Source organism: Artemia sp. Qi Xiang Cuo, chromosome 6, assembly GCF_049724085.1.
Source record: "Artemia sp. Qi Xiang Cuo chromosome 6, ASM4972408v1, whole genome shotgun sequence".
In the NCBI taxonomy this organism is placed as follows: Eukaryota; Metazoa; Arthropoda; class Branchiopoda; order Anostraca; family Artemiidae; genus Artemia; species Artemia sp. Qi Xiang Cuo.
Genome location: NC_142799.1, coordinates 57,963,860 through 57,990,415, shown reverse-complemented (window position 1 = coordinate 57,990,415; position 26,556 = coordinate 57,963,860). Strand labels below are relative to the sequence as shown.

Below are 26,556 nucleotides of genomic sequence, written 5' to 3'. Positions count from 1 at the left end.
AAAAGAAGAAACAAATTAAAATATATTTTCTGAGCATGTGGTAAATAAATAAAAATATTTAACCTAGGAATCCATCCGCTTCCTTTTCATCCGAGTTATCCTAAATTTTTCGTTTTAGAACATAAGTGATACATGATTCTGGGATCACATAGATACGTCAAGGAATTTGATACATCTGCCAGTGTATCAAAAACGTTAACCCCACATCAACCTTGAAGCGGTCAATGTGTACACCAACTAACACATTCCACATGACGACCCTGCGACAAGATTCATAGAGTAAAGATACTGAACAGAAAATAGGTATGATCAAGGATTCCTCAGAATAAATGATGGAGTCACATTGCTAGAATCTCAATAAAATCCATTTTATTTCTATTAGGGACAGCAGTATTTTTTTTCGGTTGTGTACCCATATTTTTCTAATTTCCAAGTCACAGAAATATAACAAACGTCAAAACTAATGTCATAGAAATAAATGTCACCGAGATATGTCAAAAAGAACCTGTATTTTTTGCACAACCTTCCGTATGAAAGAATCTAGATTACTATGCCTTTACCTCTTGTTCAATCAACTGAAGGAAAAAGACGTTAGATGGATGTAGGCGATAAACTGAATTGAGAAGCGCAACGATCAACACAAGGGAATAAACTTGGTTGTCTACCCACAGCAACGAGTAATTGTTCATATGATTAATGGTAGGCTACTGATCCTAAGTACTTAAAATTGAAAAAAAAAACGTAAGCGTAAGGGTTCTCCGACGACTTACCAGACGAAATAAGAGAATAAGCTATGACACATGGTGATAAAAACGGAGAGTATCTATTAAGAAATTTTCCCATGATGCCTGTGCGATGACAGATCAATGACATCGGTTCTATCCTTCGCCGTGCAATTGGTTCTGGCAGTGATTCGAATGAGTCTACATCATTACTAATATTGCCTATAAATACAAAAAAAGAAAAATAAAGCAGCATAAAAGCCGTTTTATTAAGGACAAAGTCTTTGTTTATGTGAACACCATTACTAATACTACTACTAGCAACTAAGCTGAATAAGAATAAACTATAATAAAAAGGAATAAACTATGACAGGATAAGAGTTTCATAAAAGTCCAGTTTTAGTTATTAAAGCCATTCTATTATCTAACATCAAAGATTCATTTATGATTTCTTTTTCAGTAAAAATTTAATAATTTCTTTGCTTATTATTCAGCCACATACATGGACACTGACAGGAGAGCAATGCCCCATAATTTATAATCTGATCTACACATATGAGAAATGACTGATTAAAATGATCAAACAGCAAGTGTACTGGGTTTCACACAAGAATATAAAAGAATGCAACCAGTGGGTTTGTATATGCTTAATTTGGCAAAACAAAAATGAAAATAATGATCACGTTTAGATAAAAAAAACAACAGCTTAGAATAGAACTAGTTTTGCTTTAATTAACTTCTATAAACTTTACTTTATACAGTAACTTTAAGCATTGAATTAGCCAGTTTCCAAAATTCTATAGCAAAGTAAGCACTTTTTTACTTTACTTACTTTATACAATAATCATAAGCATTGAAGTTAGGAACTTGATGCACTTATGGAACTAACACGAATTAATTGCAAAGTTTGTTCCTTTTATATGATTATCTTCTGTTTGCTTCAAAGTTTGTATTGTTTTCTGTTCCATTTACAGAGTTGACAGTTCTTCACCCTTTTTATTAGCAAACGAGTCGACACGTTAATGACTATATATAACGAAACGACTTGTATTGACTTCATCGACATGTTATTCAATATGAAGTATTCATTGCATCCAAGAGGTTTGTTCTTTCAGCAGCTGCACCTCATCCAAACTACATTTAAACTTGACTGAATTTGGCTCTTAGTCTGTCATTCCTCTTTCCTTAATTCATTCCGCAGCCCGTCAAGGGGTGGTAAGCCCTTGATGGGCTTACTGCGAGCGATTTATAAGCTTGCTAAACTTTTTTTTCTAAATCAAAACCAATTTACTTTCACTTAAGAAAGCCAACTGGAAACTTACTAAATTCACTGGAATAGCTTGGAAGTCTACTTTTGTGTAAATACTGCCACTACTACCACTAGCAACATCTCTCCGAAGCACAAGGTCGCGCGATACCAACCTGGCGGCAAACACCTCTTTATAACCCAAATACAGTCAGAGCTTCACACTTTGCTACTTTCCATAAAATTCTGACCTCCTCTAGATATTTCTCGTTACCTCTTCCTTTTTATTAAATAATTTTATTAAATTTGCTAATTTTATTAAAGCTTATTATTTGGTTCAAATGGGAGTATCAAAAACGAGAATTTTTTGGCAGCCTAACTCCTCTCGGCACGAATTTTTAACGCTCAATCTAAATATACCCATTAGAATAAAGCCAAGGCGGTAAATAGACCCTCCCCCCTGCCCTTCTCATAAAAAATTGAGGCCTAAGGAGGTGACTTTTTGATGGTTAAGGTCACGCAACCCCTGGACTTTGTGCATTTCTTTTTCTGGTTTCGTTTTGTTTTTGTTTCTTCTAATTAAACCATGGTCCGAGTGGCTCATATGTTGGAATATATCACACCATATAAAGACAATGATCCTAAATTTTCGCTTAAAACTTAAGAAAAAAAAAACTTCGAGTACAAAACTCAGGTCATGGTTTATTTATAACGGCAATTCATTGGCAACGTCAAATACTCCTTTCTTAGTTTAAAAGCTATTAAAATTTTATCATATACAATATTAATATATTATCATATAGGCAGAAGACTTAATTTCAAAGCAATTATGACGAAAGACACAGGGCCAGAAAGGATCAAATAAATCCTAGGGTACAAATGTACATATCTTTGGAAGTACAAAATAATATTCTTGGAAGAATACTCTTTAAGAAGAAGAGTAATATACATACAAGAGATCATAGGTCAAGGACGGGCAGCTCCCCTTTGTTATTGGACAATTTTTGTTCGCTTTGTCTTAATCAAAGATTTGACTGAGGGAAATGTCACCAGTTATCTCAATTAAAACCAGAAAAGAGGACAATTAGATACGAAATTTTAACACTAATTACTAATTAGAGGGTTTAAGAAAAGTCAACGGTACAGCACTTTACAATTCATGGAACAACTAGAATTCTAGTAAATTGATATTCAATCGTCAATACATGGAACCAAAAGAAGAAAGATAGAAGTAAAACACTAGGAAGAGAGAGAGAGGGAGAGAGAATTGAGAAAGAACTAAGGGAGCTTTTCAATATGCTGCAAAATTAAGCTTACCAGATTGATTTATGGTATCAGGAAAATATCCTTCAAGAGCATCCACTTCGATTTTAGCTTCTGTAATAACGACAGATATCCAAATGCACATATTCGTTGCAATCATGTGAATTAAACCAAAACAGAAAACAGCCTTGTACCGTCTCGATATTAACTGAAAAGAAAATATTTCTGATTAACCTTTTGAATAACTAAAATATTGAAAATTCGCGTAAATTGTTTCAACTTTTCATTCCATAGTTTCACAGAATTCTTCATAAATAGGAATTTTTAGTTTTCTAAATTAAGCCCTATTAATACCGTTGCAATTGGACCGCAGTAACCCATCAATCTATTTTTCAAGTGGCCGTTCTATGTCTGCACCACCAGTCATAAGCTTTTTGAGTGCAGTTTTTGGAGGAGACGACCGAAGATACCGCCCACTCAGTTGATGTTTGTAATTTGCTCGATACTAATCCAATATACTGATGCTCATTTTTTCTCTGACGATTTCATAGCTTCATTCTACGTTCATAGGTATTTTGAGCTCGTTGGATTCGGCTTCAATGGACGGTATAAATTGTAACAATCAAGGAACCATCAATCAAAACATGATACATACAATATTGGGCTACATTCCCAATTTAATGGAGTAAAGTAAATTAATTGTAATCTCATCATTTACACAATTCACTATATTCTTCCTTTCCATTAAATCAGATGCTCCTTGCAGAAATCACACAAGTATTGACACTGCTAAAGCATTGCAACAAGAGATTTTGCTCAACGCCATGGTTCATCAAATTATTATTAGTAGAATAGCAGCTGGCTATACCGAGTCACCCAAAGGTGTCAACCCAAGGATAGCAGCACCGCCCTACTTTCGTCATGTATGCTCCAAAATACATCACATCCTCTCAACCGATGTTGCGCGGGATTTCAAAAATTTGTGATGGGCTTTACTTAAAAGTTTCATCTTAGCTATTCTTTCTGTAGAACTTTATTTGGATAGAAACAAATTAATTTCTGATTTTTTATTTATTTTTTTAACTTAAAGCCAGGACCGCAATGAGCAGAAACCAGTCAGCGAGGATATAATTATAACAGTTGAGCAAAATATTATTCAAACTATGTATATAATTGCATAGTTATCCCAGTTATCCCTATGCAATCCCATACTTACATGGGATTGTTTTGCTGGTTCCTGGTATTTTACAAAGTAGTAATCCAACCACAATATTTCGTGTTGGTGTTTACATACAATAAAAACTTAGAAAGAAGGAATAGTTTATACATTTAATTATTAATTATTTTATAGAATTACGATTATTTTCTCGCTAAATTATCATTAGGTATTGTTTCGCTATGTAGTATGTTCTAATGGTGATTTTTTTTTTTTCAAAATTTTTTTGTGTGTCTATGGCTCTTGGGCTTTTGAAATAAACGACCTATCTATATTTCTATTCTCCTCTTTGATTATCATACTCATGGAAACTAGTGGATGCTTTGATTACACTAGCGCTTTAATTTATTGATAATCGTCAATGTCAAAATAAAGGATAATGTCCGAAAAAAACATATAATGACATTTGCTAAATCTACATGAGAAACCAAATAAGTATGTGTTTGATGTTTTTTTTTTCAGAAGAGTAAGATTGTAAGGCCATTGGATTATATGTTTTAACCAAATTTATTCATCTCTTTTATAAGAACAACTGACAAGCAAAATCCCACATGCAAATGTCTTTATTTCAAGCTATACCAAAAATTTATTGGATACAATTTTAAAGACAAAAAAGATTAAATATAAATATATTTTTGATGTAAAAACTATGCTTAAAAATTTTCAAGTTGTTCCATTTACTATTTACTTTAATTTACAAAAAAATGCATGGAATGGTAATCTATTATTTGACCTGATTAACGTTAAAATTTTAAAATACACTATAATTGGCGAATTTTCCTAGTCTGCGACTTCCATATAATAAGGAACTTCTCTGGTCTGTTTAGTTTCTTCTGTAATTTTCATGTTTATTGTTTCAGTCAAACAGCTTATAATTCTCCTTAGCAGGGTTATATTCTTTATTTGGTTTTTTCTAACACCAAAAGATTTACAGGGGCTGATAAAACAAACAGTTCTAAGACGAAATATCTTAAACCTTTCGTGTTTGAGAGAAATAGATCAATTCCTACATATCCTTTATTCATGAGTCTATTCCAGAGTCCTATTTCATATATGAATGACAACATGTGAATGTCGAGATTATTAAAATTTTGCAATATATATACCCAGCTCATATAGGGCTCACAAAATTAACATACTTTCTACAAAACAAGTATGTGTCTAAAATGGCTTTTTTTATCAATCAGGGGAAAAACAAAGAAATGAATATACAGATGACAAACGGGTCTATGGCCAGTAAATGAAAGTGAAGAGAAACAACAAAAATCCAACGAATATTTCACCCTTATATAACAAGGCGTCTTCAGCGTAAAAAAAGAAACTAGAAGCTTAAAACTAAAAAACATATATAAAACTAAAATAGATTAAAATAAAATATATAACATACAATTACTTATATTTACAATTTGCAGCTACCTTCATCAAACCACGAAACACTTACTGGCCCTAGACCCGTTTGTCATCTTTCATGGCATTCGTTCATGGGTGGCCAGTTCGGCTTCAGATCTTTTATCCATCAGGGACCAAACGAATAACAGAACATCTTATAGTGGGGTAAGGGGAGGTTGTCAGAAAGGATCTATTGCAGATTGGAGCTTCATTGGAGGAAGTGTGTGTACCGGGTTGGTCTCAGGTGGCTTGGTATAACAATGAGTAAGTAGAAGTGGTAGCAGTAGGGAACAAGGCTTTTGGCACCTCGGATGATAATTTAAACTTGTTGACTTTAAGAGATTTACTGTAGCAAACAAACCTTCCTTTAGATGATTGCACACAATAGGTTGATTTAGCTTTATTAACTTTACGAACGACTCTATGCACTTAATTGGGGAATTTAAGCAAACGTGTAAATCTATTTGGACATTTCTGAAAGGGATATTTCCTGGAACTGAATATTTCCTGAAACCACGCAGATTACAATATTTTAAATGTTTTCTAGATGAAATAATAGTCATGGCTAGGTTACTCCATAAAACATAGCCTAGTTAAGTTAAACAAATTTTGCAAATATACATATTATATTTTATACATTTTACAATATACATATTGTGACCTTTTATAAAAATAGTTTTTCGGTATCTTCGGTTTATGTAAAACAAAATTTAAAAAAGAAGCAAAATAAGTGCAACTAATGTTTTTACTTAAATTTACAGATAATTTGATCATTTTTTGGGTAGCGTTCGATGCATTTTTTTCTCTGTGACAAACCTGAATTTCCTCATATCAGATTTCTTCGGAACAGTCTTCATTTTTGTCTATACTCTGGGGATATCTCGTCACTAAGCTTTAGTCCATGATTAAATAATATTTTTTTTCTAATTACATCATTTTTTTAAAGATATATATTCTTATTGCCAGATTTTGATAATCGCGTATAATATGTCATATTATGTATCAAAATTATGGATTATAATTCACTTGCCAATTTTTGGCTAAAACCTGATTAAGAGATGGCTATTTTGCAGTTGCAAAAATCTTGGAGAAGTTGGAAAAAAATATATAAATTTTTATTATGAATTGAGTTAGCTGTGTAAACGTTTGTATAAAAAAGAAAGCAAGAATAGAATCTGCTAAACAATCTTTTAGTTCGTTAAATATTTTCCCAGGGAGGTTTTATTAATGTATTCTTATCCCCTACTAAGACTAAAAACCGTTTCACCGCAATGCAAAAACAATTAGAAAAAGTTTAACTTTTTATTTCATAAAAACAAAGTATGTGTGAAGCTGTTTATCTAAGATATAAATAGACCTAGAAATAAAATGCATTACCTTTGAATTCATAAAAACAAAATATGTCTGAAGGAAGATGAAGGCTAACCGTGTGAGTGGCCCCGCAAGTTGTAGCACGCTATAGCATTTGCTGCCTGGATCAAGCTCAAAAAACTGACTACATTCCAATCCAGTGTACACCATGCTACCAATGCCAAAGGCTACAAAATAGCATATAATTAGCAAAAAACTATAAACACACCTTGCGACAGATAAAAATAATTGTAAACTCTCTTTTTCTCCCCGCATAAGCCTGGGTACTCACCGTTGGTCTCAGTAGCATTACCAACAAAGAGGTTTTTACAAATTTAGGTCTTTACAATCTCTAAAAATGCATAAAAAGTTTGTTTATATACATTTTTGCTACTTTTTTTAACTGTCAGAAAAAATTTCTCGGGGTGTTCAAACCCGGTAACTCGCCGCTTAAGCTTGGGTATTGACCGTTGGTCTTTGTAGCATAAGCAACAAAGACCGACAATTTTTCTTTAATTTCCTATGTTTTAAGATAGGAATTATGGGAAACCTACGCCCTAAAAATGAACTATTTTCTTTTTCTGACCCCCCTTTCCATTAGCAAAAATCTTCTGCAAGTATTGGTAGAAACATATTAGTTTTGTGAGGGTGGGGGGTAAAAACGCACAAAAGTGTATTTTAGGACCAGACACTTCTTTGTAGCATCAGCTACCAGAGAGATGAATTAGTACGATTTAACTTCAAATGAACTTCACTTTAACTTCAATTCATGGTCAGAAGCCTAACCGTGACATGACCCATCTGACAAAAAGAACTTTTTTAAGGCAGACATCGGCTCTGTTGCTAAAAACAATGCTATGTAAAAGGGAAAAACAGATATACATTTAGCTTTATACATATAATATCTCATTGATAAGAATAAGCAAGGAAAGAATCTGCTATAAAAACTTAACTTTACAGAATAAATTGAGGATTTTTGGAAACTTTCTCTCCCACGTGTATTGATTTCAAACAAGAAAGCAAAATTGGCCAAGGCGTATTGACTTTTTTAGACCTAGGTTGAATCCCAAATCATTCGAGACTCCGAAGAAAAAAAAAAGACTAGTGCATACCAATTCACTTCATCATTAGAAACAACATAAAAGAGTGATATAATAACATTCGAAACCTAAAACAAAACCTGATCTGTAATGGAAAACCAATATAGACAGGAATCCTGGGAAAAAGTGTATGAAAACAGCAACATACAGTAAGCAGGATTCAATTCCTATTCCAATATAATTTTGCTATTTGACTTTCCTAAGAAGTGTCCTAAAAAGACAGTCTTCGCTAAATTCTGAATTAGACTAAGTTGTGTAACAAAAATGCGCTTAACTTCACATGTGTCTTTTAAAGAGAGCCTTCGAAATGTAAGAACAGCATTTTTAGACATAAAAATATCAGCACATTCCAGTGGCGCGCATTCGTCTGTTTTTACAAATCCCATTTTTTTTGTGAAAATGCAAACTTTTTTATGATAACATTTCCTCGTCCGTACTACATAGTAATTTATTAGATTCCTATCATTAAGAAAAGCTTTTTAAAAAAATCCTATAGCTGTCTTTTAACCCCACTTGAATTTGTAAATTTGTAAATGATATGTGCCTTTCCAAAAGCTAACACACAAGTATTTGTCCAATAAAAGAGTCATACTTACATCCGCCATTTACCCGTGCCATCTAACCAAACACTTGAGAAACTATAGGTTTCACCGTTTGCCAGCAATTTCCGGGCACTTGTTGGTCATATCTCAATATTTATGAAACGGTATTCCACCTTTAGAACACAAGCGGTCAAGCCTATTAGGCTTGGCCGCCGCCTCTAAGTCCAAGTCTCTAGGCTAAGTCTCTTTCACTTGTTCGCCGCCTCTAAGTCCAAGTCTCTAGTCTAAGTCTCTCTCACTTGTTCGCCGCCTCTAAGTCCAAGTCTCTAGGCTAGGTCTCTTTCACTTGTTCACCGCAACTAAGTCCAAGTCTCTAAGATAAGTCTCTTTCACTTGTTCGCCGCCTCTAAGTCCAACCAAATTCAGTCCCAGATTTTGTATACAAGTCCAGTGGACATTGTCCATCACGCGAAAACCCAAAATCAATCCAATCTTTCATCCCTTGATTCTATGAATATCTACCTTAGTTCTGCCCTGGGAATGACCTATTGATGGATGGTAGATAGACATATATATCAACAAATGAAATGGCATCATTTTTATACAATCCTAAAAAGGGCTTATCCCAGATTTGCCTCTCAATTACTCGGGCTATCTGTCTTGGCTTTTTCTACAATTAGCCCTGTCTTGATTCCTACTGCAAAATACTTGATTTGCAAATCAAGGCACATATCATGTCCTCTAAGGCTCTTTGAATAACTTTAATGAAAGAAAATGACCCATGTCCCCCATTCTAGCTTTTAATTTTAATAGAGAATGGGGTATTGGCATTTTTAACATCATCAATAGACGTTTTAATATTATCGATACTAAATACCGCTATTCTAAAAGATATCCATACACTATTTATTTGTGAATGGAAAAGGCAATATGCCATTCAGATTCGTCCTAAAAGTGATTAACGAGTTCGATAAGCATTAGCTGAATATGATTTACCAGCTGAATGTTTGCTAATTCATGGGTGTGATTGATTTACTGAATTGCTTCTGAATTACTAAATTACAGAATTACTGCTAAATAAGCATTGAATGAGACGATTTTATAATAGATGAGTTGCTCAGCGAATTGCTGCTAATTCATAGGTGTTAAGGACACCCTAGACAGTCAATCATTTTGATCAAAAGCTTCCGTCAATCAATTGATTAAAGCATGATTGACCATCTAGGAACCTGTTTGACGCTTGAATCAAGCGTTGACGGTGATTAATAGTAAGTTTGAATGCCTCAATCGGTTCCTAGACGGTCAATCATCCCTTAATCAATTGTTTGACGTAAACTTTTGATCAAAATGATTGACCGTCTAGGGTGTCCTTAACAGAATTCCTAGATTGCTGTTAATTCAATGTTGAAAGTATAGTACACATTTGACATTCAGATGAAAAATGCTAAAGCGATTTTTTTTATCATGTATATCGACCCTATACGGGAAACGCAGCTTGTCAGGTACGTCTTCCGACGTTCGAATTTTACCGAAGCTCAAATTCCAATTGAAATGCAGACTTTGATTGGAACGGACTTAGCAGAGTAGCTTCAACACACTTATGACTCCAAATGTACTGGGAAAATTCTGGGAAAAGTCTAGATATGAAGCACGATTCTAACTCGTTCATAAATCGGGTTATCCTCTTTCGACCCCTACACGAGCACGCTGCACCAGTTTGGGGCCTGTTCGTCCAGAAAACCAGCTACTTGTGCAACGAAATTGATGCTATTCACAAAAGAACAATAATAACTGGAAGTAGAGTAGTAAATATATATGTGTGTGTTTTTACTGTTTTTAAAATCAATTTGCCTTGAGTGTTATTAAATTTTATTAGAGACATACTGTTTGGAAACGGCTATCCTATTGTCTTTATTAACAATACAATTAGCCGAAGATTGGCCAGACACTCCCGTAAAATCAAGGTTCTTTACAATGTGAAGTTCCCGCCAAGCCCTCAAATATAATTTACCCTCCATATATTCCAAAAGTCACTACAAGTTTAAAAAAGTTTCCACACAAAATAATTTTTATGTCGTACTTACAAATAATTTTAAAATCATGAATTTCCTAAACTCTGGTAAAGATATAACCCCAGTTACTCGCCAAAGAGGGGTTTATCAAATGCCATGTGACTGTGACCATTTTTATGTTGGTAGAACCCATCAAAATTTAAAAAAAACGCCTACAACAACACACAGACGACATAACTAAAGCTTTAAATTCTAATAGTACAAATGTTTCTTTTGATTCTGCTTTAAGCAGTCACAAAAATGCTTTTTGAAGAAACTTGCCTTATTAGCAATGATTTAGGCATAAAACAGGTTGTTCGAGAGGCAATTGAAATTAAGATCAAAATAAACAGTAATATTTCCTTAAATAGAGATTTGGGGGAATATTCTCTTAATGCCCTATATGCACATTTAATTAGAAATGATTTAACTAATTATGTTAAAAAACCAGTAAATAATTCCACTCAACCTGTTACGAATAGACCATCTAGACTGGCTGCCAAGAAGGCGAGATTAGCTTTAAAATTTTGTCTGTAAGTATTTTTATTCCATTTGAATGAATTGTTCTTTTTCCACTTCGCTTGGTGTACCAGTCCTGGTTGAACTTCATTGAAGTAATGATATTAGGGCTGTTTTGAAAATTAAAAAAAAAACATTTTTCAGTTTTAATGATCGAATTTTAATGTAAGTTTCTTTTATATTGTTTTTTTTTCGTTTGTTTTGCTGAGGACGGCCCTTGGATATAGGGTCGAAATATTCATTTAAAAGTTGCGTACCACTGTCTTGCATAAAAAATTTCCCTTTTGTTCTGCTTATTGTTTACAATCTATGATGTATCTCCGTTAGCAGTATAAAAAGCCTGTACAAGAGTTTAATAAAATTTACCTAGCAATCCTCACCATCAAAATAAGCCACATAATCATGTTCTTAAGGGAACATGTGAAGAGGTTGCTTCCACTTTTTTTTCAACTATAGGTTCTTAAACGCCCAAAGCTTATGATAATAATTTGCCTTAATTTAAGTTCTGGCAATAATTTGGGCAGAAGGTTACGCACAAAGGGGAATTTCGCTGTAGAACAGAAGGAATATTTCAAGCAAGAGCTAGAATTGAACTCGCGCAGCTTTTTTACTTAAATGGGTGTATTCGGTTCTAATTCAATCTCCTTAGTCTAAGTGTATCTAATTTATCATAAATCTATCCTTCCAATTGGAAGGTAGGGTTATATCCTTTTTCCTTTTTAACACGCTTTCTGTTTACCATACGAGAAAAGAGAAAGACATCTCCGTCAAAGGATTGCTTTTTTTCCAAGGGCAAAGAACCCACAAAGTATCTCCCTTGATTACAGATATGCACAACAACAGAAAATCAGGCCAATTTTGGCAAAAGTTGAAAGGTTAAGGTAGGGATTCTAGAACTTTAGCTAATACGGTAGCCGTAAACTAACCAACAGTGGCAATTCTTAAATATAGAGAGCCATAATTCAGGTACCGTCCGTTTGAATCTAATAATTGGGGATCAATTGTAGCTGAAGTGTATGTGCTGATTGAAGCCTCATCAGTAGCAATGGGAACTCCCTCTTCAGCAGATAGCTCTTTTTCTGTTCGATTTCTTCTCCTTCCTACAAAAAATGATATAAAAAATTAACAGCAAAAAACGTACGGACACAAGCGATCGCGAGAGTGGGGGGCAGCCATTTTTCTATGAAAACGATTTTGGAAAAGAGCATTCATATTAGAGGAGTTTCTTATCGATTTAACAAAACTTGGCACTTTTATTCATTTTCGATCTTCCACAGGAGAGGAGGGTTTATCCCTTGCTCATCCCTTGAAGGAGCCTTGAGTAGCAATATTTTACAAAAGACAGACAAATTTGTATTGACAGCAAATAGAGGTAAATACTAAATCACTATTGTTTTCACCTATTCAGTAGTCTAACACCAACTCTTATATTGGTTATAATTGCACCATTTGCACCGCAAGTACCTGCTCGAATATTCAATTTGACTAAAACCGTAAGATATTTAGGGATGGAAAGACAAGAATTTTAGTCAGAAAGAAAGAAAAGTACTTTAGGATGCACTGATGCAAATATTAGTGTTTATTTTACTAAGCAAGTAATTCAAAGTTAGGAAATGGATCCGGAACAAAAAATAAATTGGTAATGTTGGAGGAAAAGAGGTCTATGTATGGAACTAGATTCAGATTTTTGGGCTGAAGAAACCTAGATCCTAGAGGACAAAAACAAAGATTTTGGTATAAATTTGTAAAACTGATATTAGTGGGATAAATACCAAAGATAGGGAGGAGGAGGAGGAGGAGGAGAGAGAGAGAGAGAGAGAGAGAGAGAGAGAGAGAGAGAGAGAGAGAGAGAGAGAGAGAGAGAGAGAGAGATTTTAACAAAGAAACAACAACTACAGTTTAGCGGTCACCACAGGAGTGAAAAAACCGAGGGGAAACCAAAATACAATGGAACAGGAAAAAAAACAGTCCACGACACACTTTCTAATCGGCACCGCAAACCTTATAACAAAACAATGTCACCGCATGTACTATTTATTTCGTACTCCGAGAGACCGTCTTTTTTATTTACTTATTTACCTTCAACCCCCCCCCCCCAAAAAAAAGAGAAATTTATGCTTATCAAAACTACCTATTCAAAAATAATCTCTCTGAAACGAAAAATATCACAAATACTTTTTCTAGTCAGTAAAGCTCGTTTCTTGTAAGTAAAATACCTTGTTTTACATTTTTTTTATAAAGTTTCTTTTCTCCTAGTAAGAATTGTATATGTATGAATATGAATAAAATTGCTACTGCCAAGAAGTCCCTTTCTGCAGCAGACAAATTCAAATAGTGCTACCGTATGTTGCTTAGTGAAAAGTAAATCTAGATCTTTCTTTTTAAACCCTATGAAGTAATAAATATTACTACTTATTAAATAGTATTCGTATTGCTACATATTATTAGTACTTATATTATTTCTATTACAAAAGGTCTAAAAAAAATGAATGCCTAAATCAGGCACGTACGCAGGAATTTGTTTCGGGGGGGGGGGCAAATCCTTTAAACCCATTATTCTGTGAGAAAATTCAGAAAATTATGGGACAATGAAAAAAATCGTGATATTTTTTTTGGGGGGGGGGGGAGGCAGGCCCGGAGGCCCCCCCTGCGTACGTCCCTGGCCTAAATGATAGTAAGAAAGAAATGTATTATTGGTTAGGAAAAATTTTACAAAAATAAAAATTTTTGTGTGTTACGTACTGTTGTCCACACTTCATAGTAAAATGAAGGCATTCAAAATAGTACCAAAGATTCTGTCACTGAGTACCGCATTTAGCATAACAGGATTGACATTAAAGGGTAATTTACAACTCCCATTATTACATCATCAAAATTTTAAAGCGCCTGCACTTACATCACTTGGCACTCTTCAAATCATTCCAACCAAGAAACAAGATACAATAAATCTACTTAAAAACAAATTTTACGGCGCAAAGAAGACATTTGATACAAAGCACATTCCCTCCTACTTATCATTAATCACGAAAAAACAAGTCATTAATTAAATCTTTTCCAAGCCTCCCTTTGTAAGTAAATATCTTCCGTTCCTATCTATGCCAGAAAAGAATTCCACTTACGAATGTTTTTCACCAATTGTGTTCCACATTTACTCTTTCGACACGATGAAACGTAAACGAATGCCAAAAATAATATTGAAACGTAGTACAAATATAAAAAGAATCCCTGGAAAAGAAACAACATTTTAGAATTAAACGATGTATCCCTGAAGCACTTTTTTCCAAAAGATATTATGAGATTGCTGTCTTTTTCTTTTGTTCACCCATACCTTCTATATGGTTGTCATGTGTGGTCAAGTACGTTTTTAACTCACCTTCGTCCCCTTAGAAGTTTACAAAATAATGCCCCATGTGTTTTAACTGGAGATCAACGTAATATCTAGTTCGTCGGATTCGAATTATTCTATAAACAAGAGTAATTTCAAATGCGCCCGCTTTATCATTTGACCCTTGAACAAGTAAACAAATATACAAGGCCGCTTCCACTAAAAAAGCCATACAGAAGACACAGCTTAAAATGTGACCAAAAGGCTTCCGGGGCTGAGCGACTAAAACTGAACCTTGCAAAGTCAAGCATAATTGTGCAAGATCAACAAAAAATTGGGCACTAGTGCATTATGCGGGCACCGCTATATACTGCATGCGGAATGTTAAACGGGAAATGTTACAGTGAAACGGAAGAGACAGATACCCGGTACTGAAACAGTTGTTAGAGTGGAATTGATCTAATATGAATGTTAAAATTACAATTTGGGATTTGCCAAAGACAGAAAAAGAGGCAATTAATTTTTTAAAGTACGAGTGGTTATTGCCCCAGACATAAGAGTATACAAATGGACACATCATGACTTTATACTAGTATGAGAAGCATATTGGACATTACAGCGTTCATATTACATTACAGCGTTCTGGGCGCATAATTGTAACTTCTAATTCCTATTATTTTGTTCATAAACCATTATAACCGGGTATAAGTCTCTCCCGTTTGACATCCCACACACAGCATATAGCGGTGCCCGTATAATGCACCAGTACCAAAAACTGTGAGACCAATTTGCTAGTCGATGTATGCCAGATTTCCGGTTAAAGGGGAGAAAAAAAAACAAATCGATTTGATCGACTATTAAAAGAAATCGGATATTTTAGGGTATTTGTATGATATATCCACTACCTAATATTCCTCTAATGTTTCTCTGACGCTCAATCCTAGTGAAATATACCAAAGTAAGATAAAATACTTTAGAAACAATTTTGGGCTATATATTTGCACATTAGGTGCAAATAGGGGGTAAAGTATAACGGATCTGCATGTCAAGGGCGGATCCAGGATTTTTTTTCGGGGGGGGGGGGTTACTAATTTTTGACTCAGTTTTCGACTAATTTTACTGATTTTTACCTAGGTTTTACTAATTTTTCGACTTATTTTCGACTCGGTCAATTTTTTTTTTTTTTGGGGGGGGGGGTTTCAAACCGGGTAACCCCCCCCTGGATACGGCCTTGCTGCATGTGTTAGGTACAATTATTCTGCATATTACGCAGTAAGAATTGTTTTTACTTCAAATTATCCAAATACTTTACCACCCCCCCCACCCTAATGGGCAAATATATAGCCCAAATTATATATTTTCCATCTATTCTGTCACTTCTCCTTGTCTTGTCTCACGCTAAGTTGAAAGAAACTAACAACAAAAACCGGCTCTATGATGCGTCAATGAATGAACAACTTGAGCGGCAGGGGGTTTATCATACAAGTACCTATTTTAGATCCCTTCAGTAATCACTGATATACCCTAACTAAAGCATGAATCGGAACTTAAATCAAGAATACATAACTAGCTAACAGAATTCTACCTAAGTTGAGATATCAGTGCCATGAAAACGTCGGGAAACAGACGTGGTCTAATTTATTGCTGCAACCTCCAAATAAGAAGATTATCCTATATATTTTTTTTTTTTTTTTTTTTTTTTTTTATTCGTTGACAATTAACGAAACAGAAAGAACAAGCATTTCTTCTGGAGAATTAAACAAAAGATCATGGTTTCACAGGTTTGAATAAGATACACCAAATATGATTATCAGTCGTCTCTATTGATGTTTCGATTCCCTTTTTCATTTCTCTAAAGGCCCATTCAGGATGAAATTTTACTAATACCGAGGTTTAACTAGCGCTAATTTGAGCCACCTGAAATTTTTCACAAAATGTTTCAGCCAATCAGAAACTTCTATGAAACATTTCAATTTTAGAAAAATCTCATTGTGATTTAGCCTTTGCCTCGCGATGTATAATTACTGACAGCTATTATTGCACACAACTTTGCTCATTGCACTTGATCTGTTTTGAACCAAAAACGCCAAATTACCCCAATTATAATAAAATTGGTAGCGAACAAGCCACACCCTTCCAATATGACTAAGCTGTTACTATAATTAAAATTTTTAACCTCAGTGCTCCATAACTTTCTATATATGGGTCACAATACACCATGATAAAAACAGAATATTTCTATCAAAATTCGAAGCGGAAAATATATACAAAACTGGCAATTCAGATAACCTATTAGTGCAGGTAAGAGAGATTGTGGGGTTTGACAGCCATTCCTCCCATAACAAAAATCATGGTGAGTATATTGAACTTTCAAGTTTATACTAAATCTCTATTAATATATCGTCTTCTGACCGTTTTCGTAGAAAAATATGTTTACGTAAAAACCCTTGCCGGAAGCCTATTTTTTTCCTTTTTCTACCTGATCAACTAATTTTAGATCATACCAATTATTTTCATCAAGCAAATTACGTCTCCGAAAGAAAATTTGTCTTTGCAGGTACACACACTCTTTTGATCTTTTTACATTGCTTTCCTGGATCGTCTCTACCTAATAGCAGAGTTAGCTCAAACGACCTAGTTCTCTGTACAGACAGTTTGCATACAAGCCACAAGCCACAAGCCACACCCTTCCAATATGACTAAGCTGTTACTATAATTAAAATTTTTAACCTCAGTGCTCCATAACTTTCTATATATGGGTCACAATACACCATGATAAAAACAGAATATTTCTATCAAAATTCGAAGCGGAAAATATATACAAAACTGGCAATCCAGATAACCTATTAGTGCAGGTAAGAGAGATTGTGGGGTTTGACAGCCATTCCTCCCATAACAAAAATCATGGTGAGTATATTGAACTTTCAAGTTTATACTAAATCTCTATTAATATATCGTCTTCTGACCGTTTTCGTAGAAAAATATGTTTACGTAAAAACCCTTGCCGGAAGCCTATTTTTTTCCTTTTTCTACCTGATCAACTAATTTTAGATCATACCAATTATTTTCATCAAGCAAATTACGTCTCCGAAAGAAAATTTGTCTTTGCAGGTACACACACTCTTTTGATCTTTTTACATTGCTTTCCTGGATCGTCTCTACCTAATAGCAGAGTTAGCTCAAACGACCTAGTTCTCTGTACAGACAGTTTGCATATTTTTTTGTAAAAAAAATTATCCGAACAAAAAGTCGGTACTTGTGTATTATACAGAACACACTCAAGAAGTTTACTATGTTAGATCTGAGAAAAACCGGTTTCTCTGTCTGCAATCGGTTATAATTAGCTTAGTCATAACGAGAAAACTATGATTTAGGTATATTTTAATAAAGTATTTAATATATAGAGATGGCTAGGCTAGGTTTGGCATTTAATATAATGCGCTCTGGGCGGCCTGCTTTCCATAATTCTTGGCAGTAGTCTCTGTAATTTTGTTACTAAAGTCTTATATTTTCATCATATTTCGGTACATTTCACTATGATTTACCTAACTTCACTTCTTGAGTGTGTTCTGGATAATACACAAGTACCAAAAAGTCGAAGACTAAAAAAACAAAAAGTAAAATAAAAAACAGGAATCATTGTTCCCGACAAAGCATAAGCAAAAACGCCAATTAGGATAGCTTCATATGAATTGGTAAAATTAAATCGTTTATGAGCATCCTCAGACATGCATAAATAATCTGAGAGGTTTTACTCCAATCTAAAGACGCATCAAAAATAAGAATAGGCCTACGTTGTAGTATTTATATGGGGATTAGACTCGTGGTAACGTGGTTCGTGGTAACGAACTGTAAGTAAGGAGCGAAAAAAGCTGAAATGTAAATCCGTTAACCACAACAGCAGTGGTTCTCAAACTTATTTAGAACTATAGCTAAAATATAAATAAAATTACCAGTCCTAGAGTTAAAGGGTAGTTTTTTTTGTCGGCCGGCAGCGTACCCCCTAACAATTTTTGCGTACCCCCAATGGGTATGCGTAAAACAGTTTGAGTACCCCTGCTCTACAGCATTGAACTATTCCAAAACTCAGGCCTATAGAATAGGCCTACGAAGGCCTATAGAATAGGCCTACGTTGTAGTATTTATATGGGGATTAGACTCTAAAAAGTGAATATATACAAAAAGAGGATCTATACTTTAAGGATAATCTAAAAATATTTTGAGGGGTCAAGTCATAAATTACAATCTAAAACCTGAATTATGATGACAGCTTAGGCAATCATATGTTATAAGATTTAACGCTTTTCCACTTGCCTATTTTGCCCTTGAGGAAGAAAGAAAATAAAAAGAATTGAACCTTATAGCATTGTAAAGGAATTTGGGTGCGGTTTTTTAACCATATTCTATGGATCCAACCTTGTGGCTTGAATATACTTGGGTTTTTATGGGGGTCATACGGTTTCACTATAGGTTCAACCTTAATTGGTTTCATACTACTTGTATAACTTAGCCCCTTTTTCTTCAGTGACAAGTCCAGAAATGGTTAAATCATACTACTTATATAACTTAGCCCATTTTCCTTCAGTGACGAGACCAGCAATCAAGAAATGGGAAATAGATTAATGGTGACACAAGTCGAATAATTCCTACTCAATCTAAGTTTTGGAGCAGACTAATATCTATCTATACAAGAACTTCTCCTTAAAATCAAAAGATTAAACTAAAATAATAATATCGAAACAAGTACCAAAATATATTAAAATTAGAATCATTGCGCCTAAACAAGAAATAAAATTAAAAAGATTAAAACTATACCGAGAATTATACATAGCAGTTAAGAAAGTACTTCTTCAGAATGGTAGTTCCAAATACACCCCAACGTGAAAATAAAGTAAAAAGATGAAAGAAAACAACAACATTACCTCTTACTTCACATACCTCTAAACCCATGGTTTTCTTTACATTTTATAATTTCAAATTATGAAGAAGCAAAAAAAAAAAACGATAAAAAAAGTGGGTATAAAAACCACCTTTTAAAGTCAACATATCCAAAAAGCCTCAAGCGGAGATTACAACCTTCCATCTGCAAAAAAAACAATTTTTTCTTATTTTCCCCGAGAACAAAGGTCAAAGATGTGTTCTTATTTGTTGATTGCTTGTTTTCTGCTTTATCAAGGGTGATTATCGAACCGAAAGTCGTAGAATATTGGAGTAGACTTACTCAACCGTAAAGTCAAAATTCTAGTACCCTTTTGACTAACAAAAAATATCATGCAGCAGCAAAGGGCCAATCTTTGCCATTTTCTGAAACTTTGTGCGAAAGAACCATTTTGGATGGTTGGAGCCAAAATACTATTTAGTGAAAATTCTGAGATAGCCAATCAGTTTAAATTTATCAAAAAGCTACTTATGTAGCCTCCCATTTCCAAAACCCCAACTATTGCGGGGTTATCGTATGTTTATGAAGTAATACTAATGGTCATATGCACGGCCGTATCCAGGAGGGGTTATGGGTTTATCTCCCCCCCCCAAAAAAAAAAAACGTTTGTCCGACTCGTAAAAAATGTAAAAAAAAATTAATATAAAACAAATTTTGGATGCGTTTTTAAAAGTTTTTGTAATCCCCCACCCCAAAAATTTTTTTTTTAATCCCCCATCCCCCCCCCAAAAAAAAATATATCCTGGATACGGCAATGGTTTATATGGTATCGCATGTTTGCGAAGTAGCCTAAATTTTTCTAATTGCCATGCAAAGTCCTTTGCTTGGCAACCATTTCTTGGGGCTATTCCCAAGATTCTTGGATTTCACTTTAGAGCTTGTGATCTCGGGAAGAGCGTATAAAGTATGTATCAAACATTGCCATTTATATCAAGCATATATATATATATATAAATATATATATATATATATATATATATATATATATATATATATATATATATATATATATATATATATATATATATATATATATATATATATATATATATATATATATATATATATATATATATATATATATATGAAACTTTTTTTACGCCCAAACTTGTGTAAAAAAAAAGAGCTAAAGTCCCTTAACGAACAATTCAGTAATTCAGACATTTCCAATTAATTCCAATTGAAAAGTTAACTAGGAATCAGTCTTTAAAGTTTCAAATTTTTTAAATTCTGATTTGTGAGGAAGGTTTTTTCATTATGCTTTTTATTTTTATTTTGCTTTTTTGACTTTAAAATCAGGAAAAGTTGACTTAGAAACTTTTTTCAAAACGCCACGGAATTTCGGTTACCATAAGACTGTATGGCTCCTTACTTACAGTTCGCTATCATGAATTGTTTGGAGAGCAAACCATATTTCCATTGGCTATATCAAAGAATAAATTACAATGTTGAAAACACAATAGAAAATACCACAGGGAGGTACAAATGTATAAATTTACTATGCAATCTCAATTTAGTACAGTATTACATATGAATTGTTTCCAAAGCCACTGTTTTTTAACTTACTAAATTCGAATAGTCTATATTTCCAATTTTGTTTCCTTTCACCATTATTGGGACCCTCTCAATACATGTTGTTTGTCTGTTGTGTGCTAATAGCCAAGACCTTGAAACGTGTACAGTAAGGTCCTCTGATATGGGGAAATCTAATGGTGTGATTTTCATTAAGATCGTTTGATTTTTTGCGGGTGTTTCCACCCTTTTCTGAAAATCAGGCAAATTTCCTCAGGCTCGTAAATTTTGATACGTAATATTAAACTTGATGCATTTTATATGTTTGGAGTCAACATAAAAAGCCGATATTTTGATGCATTAATTTTTATCAAAATTCTTTTTTTTTGTTTTCGTTACTACTGGCCCGGGTCGCTCTTTAATTACTTACAGTTCGTTACTAAGAACTGTTTGACAATGGGCAACGAGCTTTATGTATTTTGGTTTTTGTTGCATTTTGTGAGGAAAAGAAATGAAGAAGCAGCATCGTTTTAAAGCAGCAGAGCTATTTCATAGATTCGATCAGAAGAGCCATCTCATAAATATTAGCACTGCATAAATCAAATGTACAATTTTACAAGAACGCGTCATCAAGACTTTTAAGGGAAAGGGTGACAAGAACCCTGCCTAAGCCTGTTGTATTCAGTCAATGCCTCAATAAATCAAAAATTAAAGTTGCTTCGCTTTTTTTGTCTATATAACTCATACTTCTTATTAAAGTTATAAAAAAAAGACAAAATTCCATAGCTCAAAGGCCAAGTTCGAATACCCAACAGTAATACCATAACAACGTATTTTTAATAAGTCAATGGTCAAAGGCCAAAGACTATAAACAAAATTCGGTTTGCTGGGCAAGACAGAAATTTTGACACTCCCTGACGGGTTTTTTATTAGTACATCGATACAATAATATCATTAAGCTGAAGAATTTTTGATAAGCTCCTTTGCAAAAAGCATTCGATCTGAGGGAAAACCAAAGGCATACCAATAAGATCTGTCAAACACATTGCATTTACTATTATTCTAACCTCTAGATATAGGCCTACTGTTCTTGTAATCCCTTTCCTTTTTTCTCTTCGATTTGTCCCTGTTTGAAGCGCCAAGGTGTAGATGGACCTCATTTCTTCGAAGAAAAAGCATGCATAGTTAAGGCATAAAGACGAGCATTAAAAAGACATGCCTTTAGGATGGACATTGAAAAATATGTAATCCAAGTTCAAGTTTCTTGCAGGCTTGGAGTTTTTTTACGACAGTTTTTATTTAGGGCAGAATCAAGGATTTTGTTCGGGGAGGGGGAGTACGAAAACTTCAAAAAATACATCAAAAATGTTATTTCGAAAAGCACTATGCTATAAGGCAAAGTTCTAAAAGAGCAAAAAATTTAAAAGAAATGACATTATTCAGCTATACCAACAAGTTGTAGTGTATACAGGGAAGATTTTTCCTGGCCTGTAAGACACGGAATAATTTTGAAATCAAAGGCTGGAATTCCCAACTGTTACGTGGAGTGAAAAAGGAGGCATAACAAATCTTGAAAATATAAAAAAAAGTTCAAGAATATTGAGACCCAGAAAAGATATGGACGACATCAATCGATTCAGACCGCTTGGTTTCAATCACTAAGGGTGAAAGTGTCAGTAAAAAAAAAAAACAAGTCACGCAATACTTTTTCAGTCGCGCAATACAATTGCCAAAGCCATTTTTGGCTAATTTCAATATTTGCCACTATCCCCATCAAGATAACCCCTAGTCCCCAAATTAAACTGCACAGTGCAGCCTTGAAATTATAAATGACTTATTGTAATTGTAGTTGCATATACTAGAGGATAGAGTAGAGCGTTTCCCATAGTTTTGGACCACCCTAGAAACTTCTGAGATATGTGAGTGGATATTTACAAATATTTATATGTTCATTGAGAGAATCATCTTTGATAAAAAGATCAAACTCCATTCTATCTGAGTTCCGAATCGTCTTCTAGACTTTTTATTTTCCTTGCTCAAGTGTATATTTGTCAGTCCTAAAAGTAGTACCGCTTGAAATAAGCATAAGTAAAGCAGGCACTGGCAACCACGTGGCTAATTGTATAGTCCATTTAAATCTTTCATTAAATTGTACCATTTTTTAAATTGATTTTTTAGCATATTTCCTTTTATCGTGGGCCAACATATACTCTACTTTTCACTAGGTAGCCGTTTTAAAAGATTTACATTCATAGCAAATTCTTATAGCGTGAAAGCTACCGTTGCAACTCATTAACAACAGACGCGTAGCCAAAATTTTGATTAAGGGAAGAGGATTCGCGAAAGAGGGGCATTTTCAGTCAACAATTCTTTATCATAAGGGGCCAGTCCTTTGAATAGGACTATCCACATTGGCGTGTAGATTCCTACCAGAAATGCCCCCTCTATGCGACGATAGCCTTCCGGCTACAATACCAATGTACTAACCTGTATTAATTTTAAGTCAAACATATATGTATTTGATGGTGAAACTTATTGATTCAAAACGAAGAAAAAAAGAAGCTAATATCGAAAAAAGCGAAATAGAAAAATAAATTTCAGAGCTATTGACAAAGAAAGTGTCGGTTCAACAAACCTCAAAAAATGACGTCGGTATGTCATCAGAAATCACTTCAGTTAAAGGCAAAACCAATCCGATGATCAAAAGAACTTTTCCATAAATTGCAGACAAAGTCATCAGCCACGCATCACTGAAAACACGACAGACATTTCTAGTTATCAAAATAAGAACTAAAGACCCATTAATTAAATAAAGAATTCATAAGAAGATATACATATAATACATAAAATCAATTGACTGTGCAAATTGTGCATTCAGGATATATTATTTTGAATTGTAAATGCATGTATTCCCTCATTCTTCATACCGCTGAACATTTTCCCATTCAGCGCTCTGGTCAGGTCAGTTTACCATTTTTACTCCTTTTTACTAAAAAGTTAAAAAATTGACCTAAAAACTAATCTAAGAACACTTAAACGGTCCTACAGTAAAAAAAAAAAATTCACTGTAGCACCGAACATTGCTGTGTAGCACGCCAATTTGGGTAATTATAGCACTTTAGGAACTGCCCGTGGTGACAAGCCTGCTCTACGGTGCAGTATCAAAAAACCATTAACCATAAATACATGCTAATCTAAACATGAATATTTTCAAATCTTGGTTATTTAATATAATTCATTCGATTCAAATTTTACGACTATTTATGATAGTTACGGTCTACAAAGTTTTTGCGCCTCCGTGTAAGCAGAATACAACAGTCTTCGGACAATATTTCAGCCATCTTTGCTATTAAACTGCCATTGAGAGAAAAACCAACGAAGAAAAATCTTCCCTACAAGGACTGGCTCGCCAACTGTTTTATTAATTGTATGTATTTTTAGATTTGGTCGGAACACCATAGCGAAAGATACATATGCAAATTTGCATAAAATGCTAATATTAATGAAAAGAACGTGAATAACAACCCAATCTTTCGCAGCCGTGCAAGACTTTGTGTATGGGTGCCGGCACGTGGGGGGGGGGCAGGGAGTCATGCACCCCCTGAAAATTGGGGACTTTAAAGAAATTATAAGGAAACCAAAGGAAAGAGAGTAGAATAGGGAAAAAACATTTAAAAAATGTGTGTTGCAGCATTGTTGGCTGCCTGTCAATAGATTTTGACTCTTAATAAGGAAAATATAAGCTCTAATTTGAGACTGAGTGGGCCCTTTCAAGTTTCCCACAAACACTTGTTCTATATGATTTGGTTGGAGCAATAAAAAAAAATCAAATTCTTTATAGTAATGAATGGTAAGTAAATAACGATCCTTGTCCTTGTGATCCTTGTGAGAAACGAAAGTATTAGAGCCTAACTATTGATAACATTAAATCAAAGAATCAGCTTTTTATGGTGATTTTAAATATGTACTTGTTTATAATTGATTAGTGCAGTTATTAGTACATAAGAAAGTTCGTATAATTATAAAAACACAAGAAAAACAACTTAATACGGGACAATTTAGATAAAAATAATCTGTCAACTTTTGATTGCATTGCAATAGTACTCATGAGCTGATAGATGAAGCCACTACAGTCAGAAATGTTTCCCCTGAACGGAATAATGGGAATTTCTGTATTTTCCCCTGAACGGAATACGTTTTTTGTGTTTTATTACCATTAATTTTTTTTCCAAGAGTGATTGTATTTATCTAGTTGTCACTTTGAAAAAGATTTAATTTTTTACAGTTATGAAGTATAAAGGTGTCAAATATATTGGTTTTTTTTTTCATTCAAAATTAAATTAAATATATTGAATTAAAAATTTGTATTTCATTTTCTTAATCTTAGTTTTAATGCTTTTCTTTGAACAAACTACTTTGATAATGTGTTAATTTTTACAAAACCTGAATCTAAAGGCATTAAATATTTTGGTTTTTGATAACCAAACTCAAAAGTGTCGATATTGTTAAAAAACATCCGTCCAACGCTTCGGCATTGCTCAACAGAGCTGGGTGCTGGAATTCTATATCTTAGTTTTTGTAAGTAGGCTATTGTTTTGTGTATTTTTTGTAATTACCTACTTTTTTCATTTTAATGTACTTTTACTTTAATTGAAATACTTTTTTCATTGCCTTTAGAAAACTTTTTTATTTCTAAGCTTCATTTTTTAATAATAATAATAATAATAATAATAAAAAAAAAAAAAAAAAAAAAAAAACTGAAAGTAACGAGCAACATTAAAACTTAAAACGAATAGAAATTATTACGTATATAATGGAGAGTTCCCCCCTCCTCAACACCTTGCTCTTCATGCTACACTTTTTCGGCACTTTAAAAAAAGTTAATTATTGTTCTAACTAAACGACCCTTGTGTTTCAGGAGTTGTTTTTAAAGAACTGGGAAGAAATTCAAACTTTAGCGTAAAGATTGAGGTGTTGAGGAGGGGGCAACTTCCCTCATAAATGTAATAATTTCGGTTCGTTTTATGTTTTTATGTTGCTCTTTACTTCCAGTTGAAAAAACTGGTTTTTTATTTATTCCTGATCGTTTTTTAAATAAGGACAGGATATCTGGCTCCACCTCCACGGAAAAATCCCCTTCCCCACAAAAATATGTTCTGGACAATTCAATCCTGGCGGGAATTTACCTCAAAAAATTTGTTTTGTTTTTTCCAGGGGTAACTGTATGAAACCGAAGGTACAAGATAATTGGGAGGAAGCTCATTCAAACGCAAATTTAAAGCTCTTTTTTAAGTGACCACATAGATTGGACCAGGGGAAAATCTTGTTTTCTGCCATTTTAGGGCACGAAACAACGACTTTACCCCAAAGAGGACGAATTGC

General features: G+C 33.9%; 1 protein-coding gene across 1 annotated transcript in view; it reads right to left on the bottom strand.

The window, feature by feature from the left end:
• LOC148951441 (proton channel OtopLc-like) overlaps positions 1-23,926 on the bottom strand; it is a 33,980-nt gene extending 10,054 nt beyond the window's left edge. The window contains exons 1-6 of the mRNA XM_089090888.1: positions 23,810-23,926; positions 14,518-14,623; positions 12,325-12,498; positions 7,214-7,374; positions 3,286-3,439; positions 771-944 (exon numbers count right to left, since the gene is read on the bottom strand). Of these exons, the coding sequence (XP_088947014.1) occupies positions 771-944; positions 3,286-3,439; positions 7,214-7,374; positions 12,325-12,498; positions 14,518-14,623; positions 23,810-23,911 (871 nt within the window). The 5' untranslated portion in view covers positions 23,912-23,926. The remainder of the gene's footprint in view (positions 1-770; positions 945-3,285; positions 3,440-7,213; positions 7,375-12,324; positions 12,499-14,517; positions 14,624-23,809) is intronic.
• Positions 23,927-26,556: the final 2,630 nt, after the last annotated feature.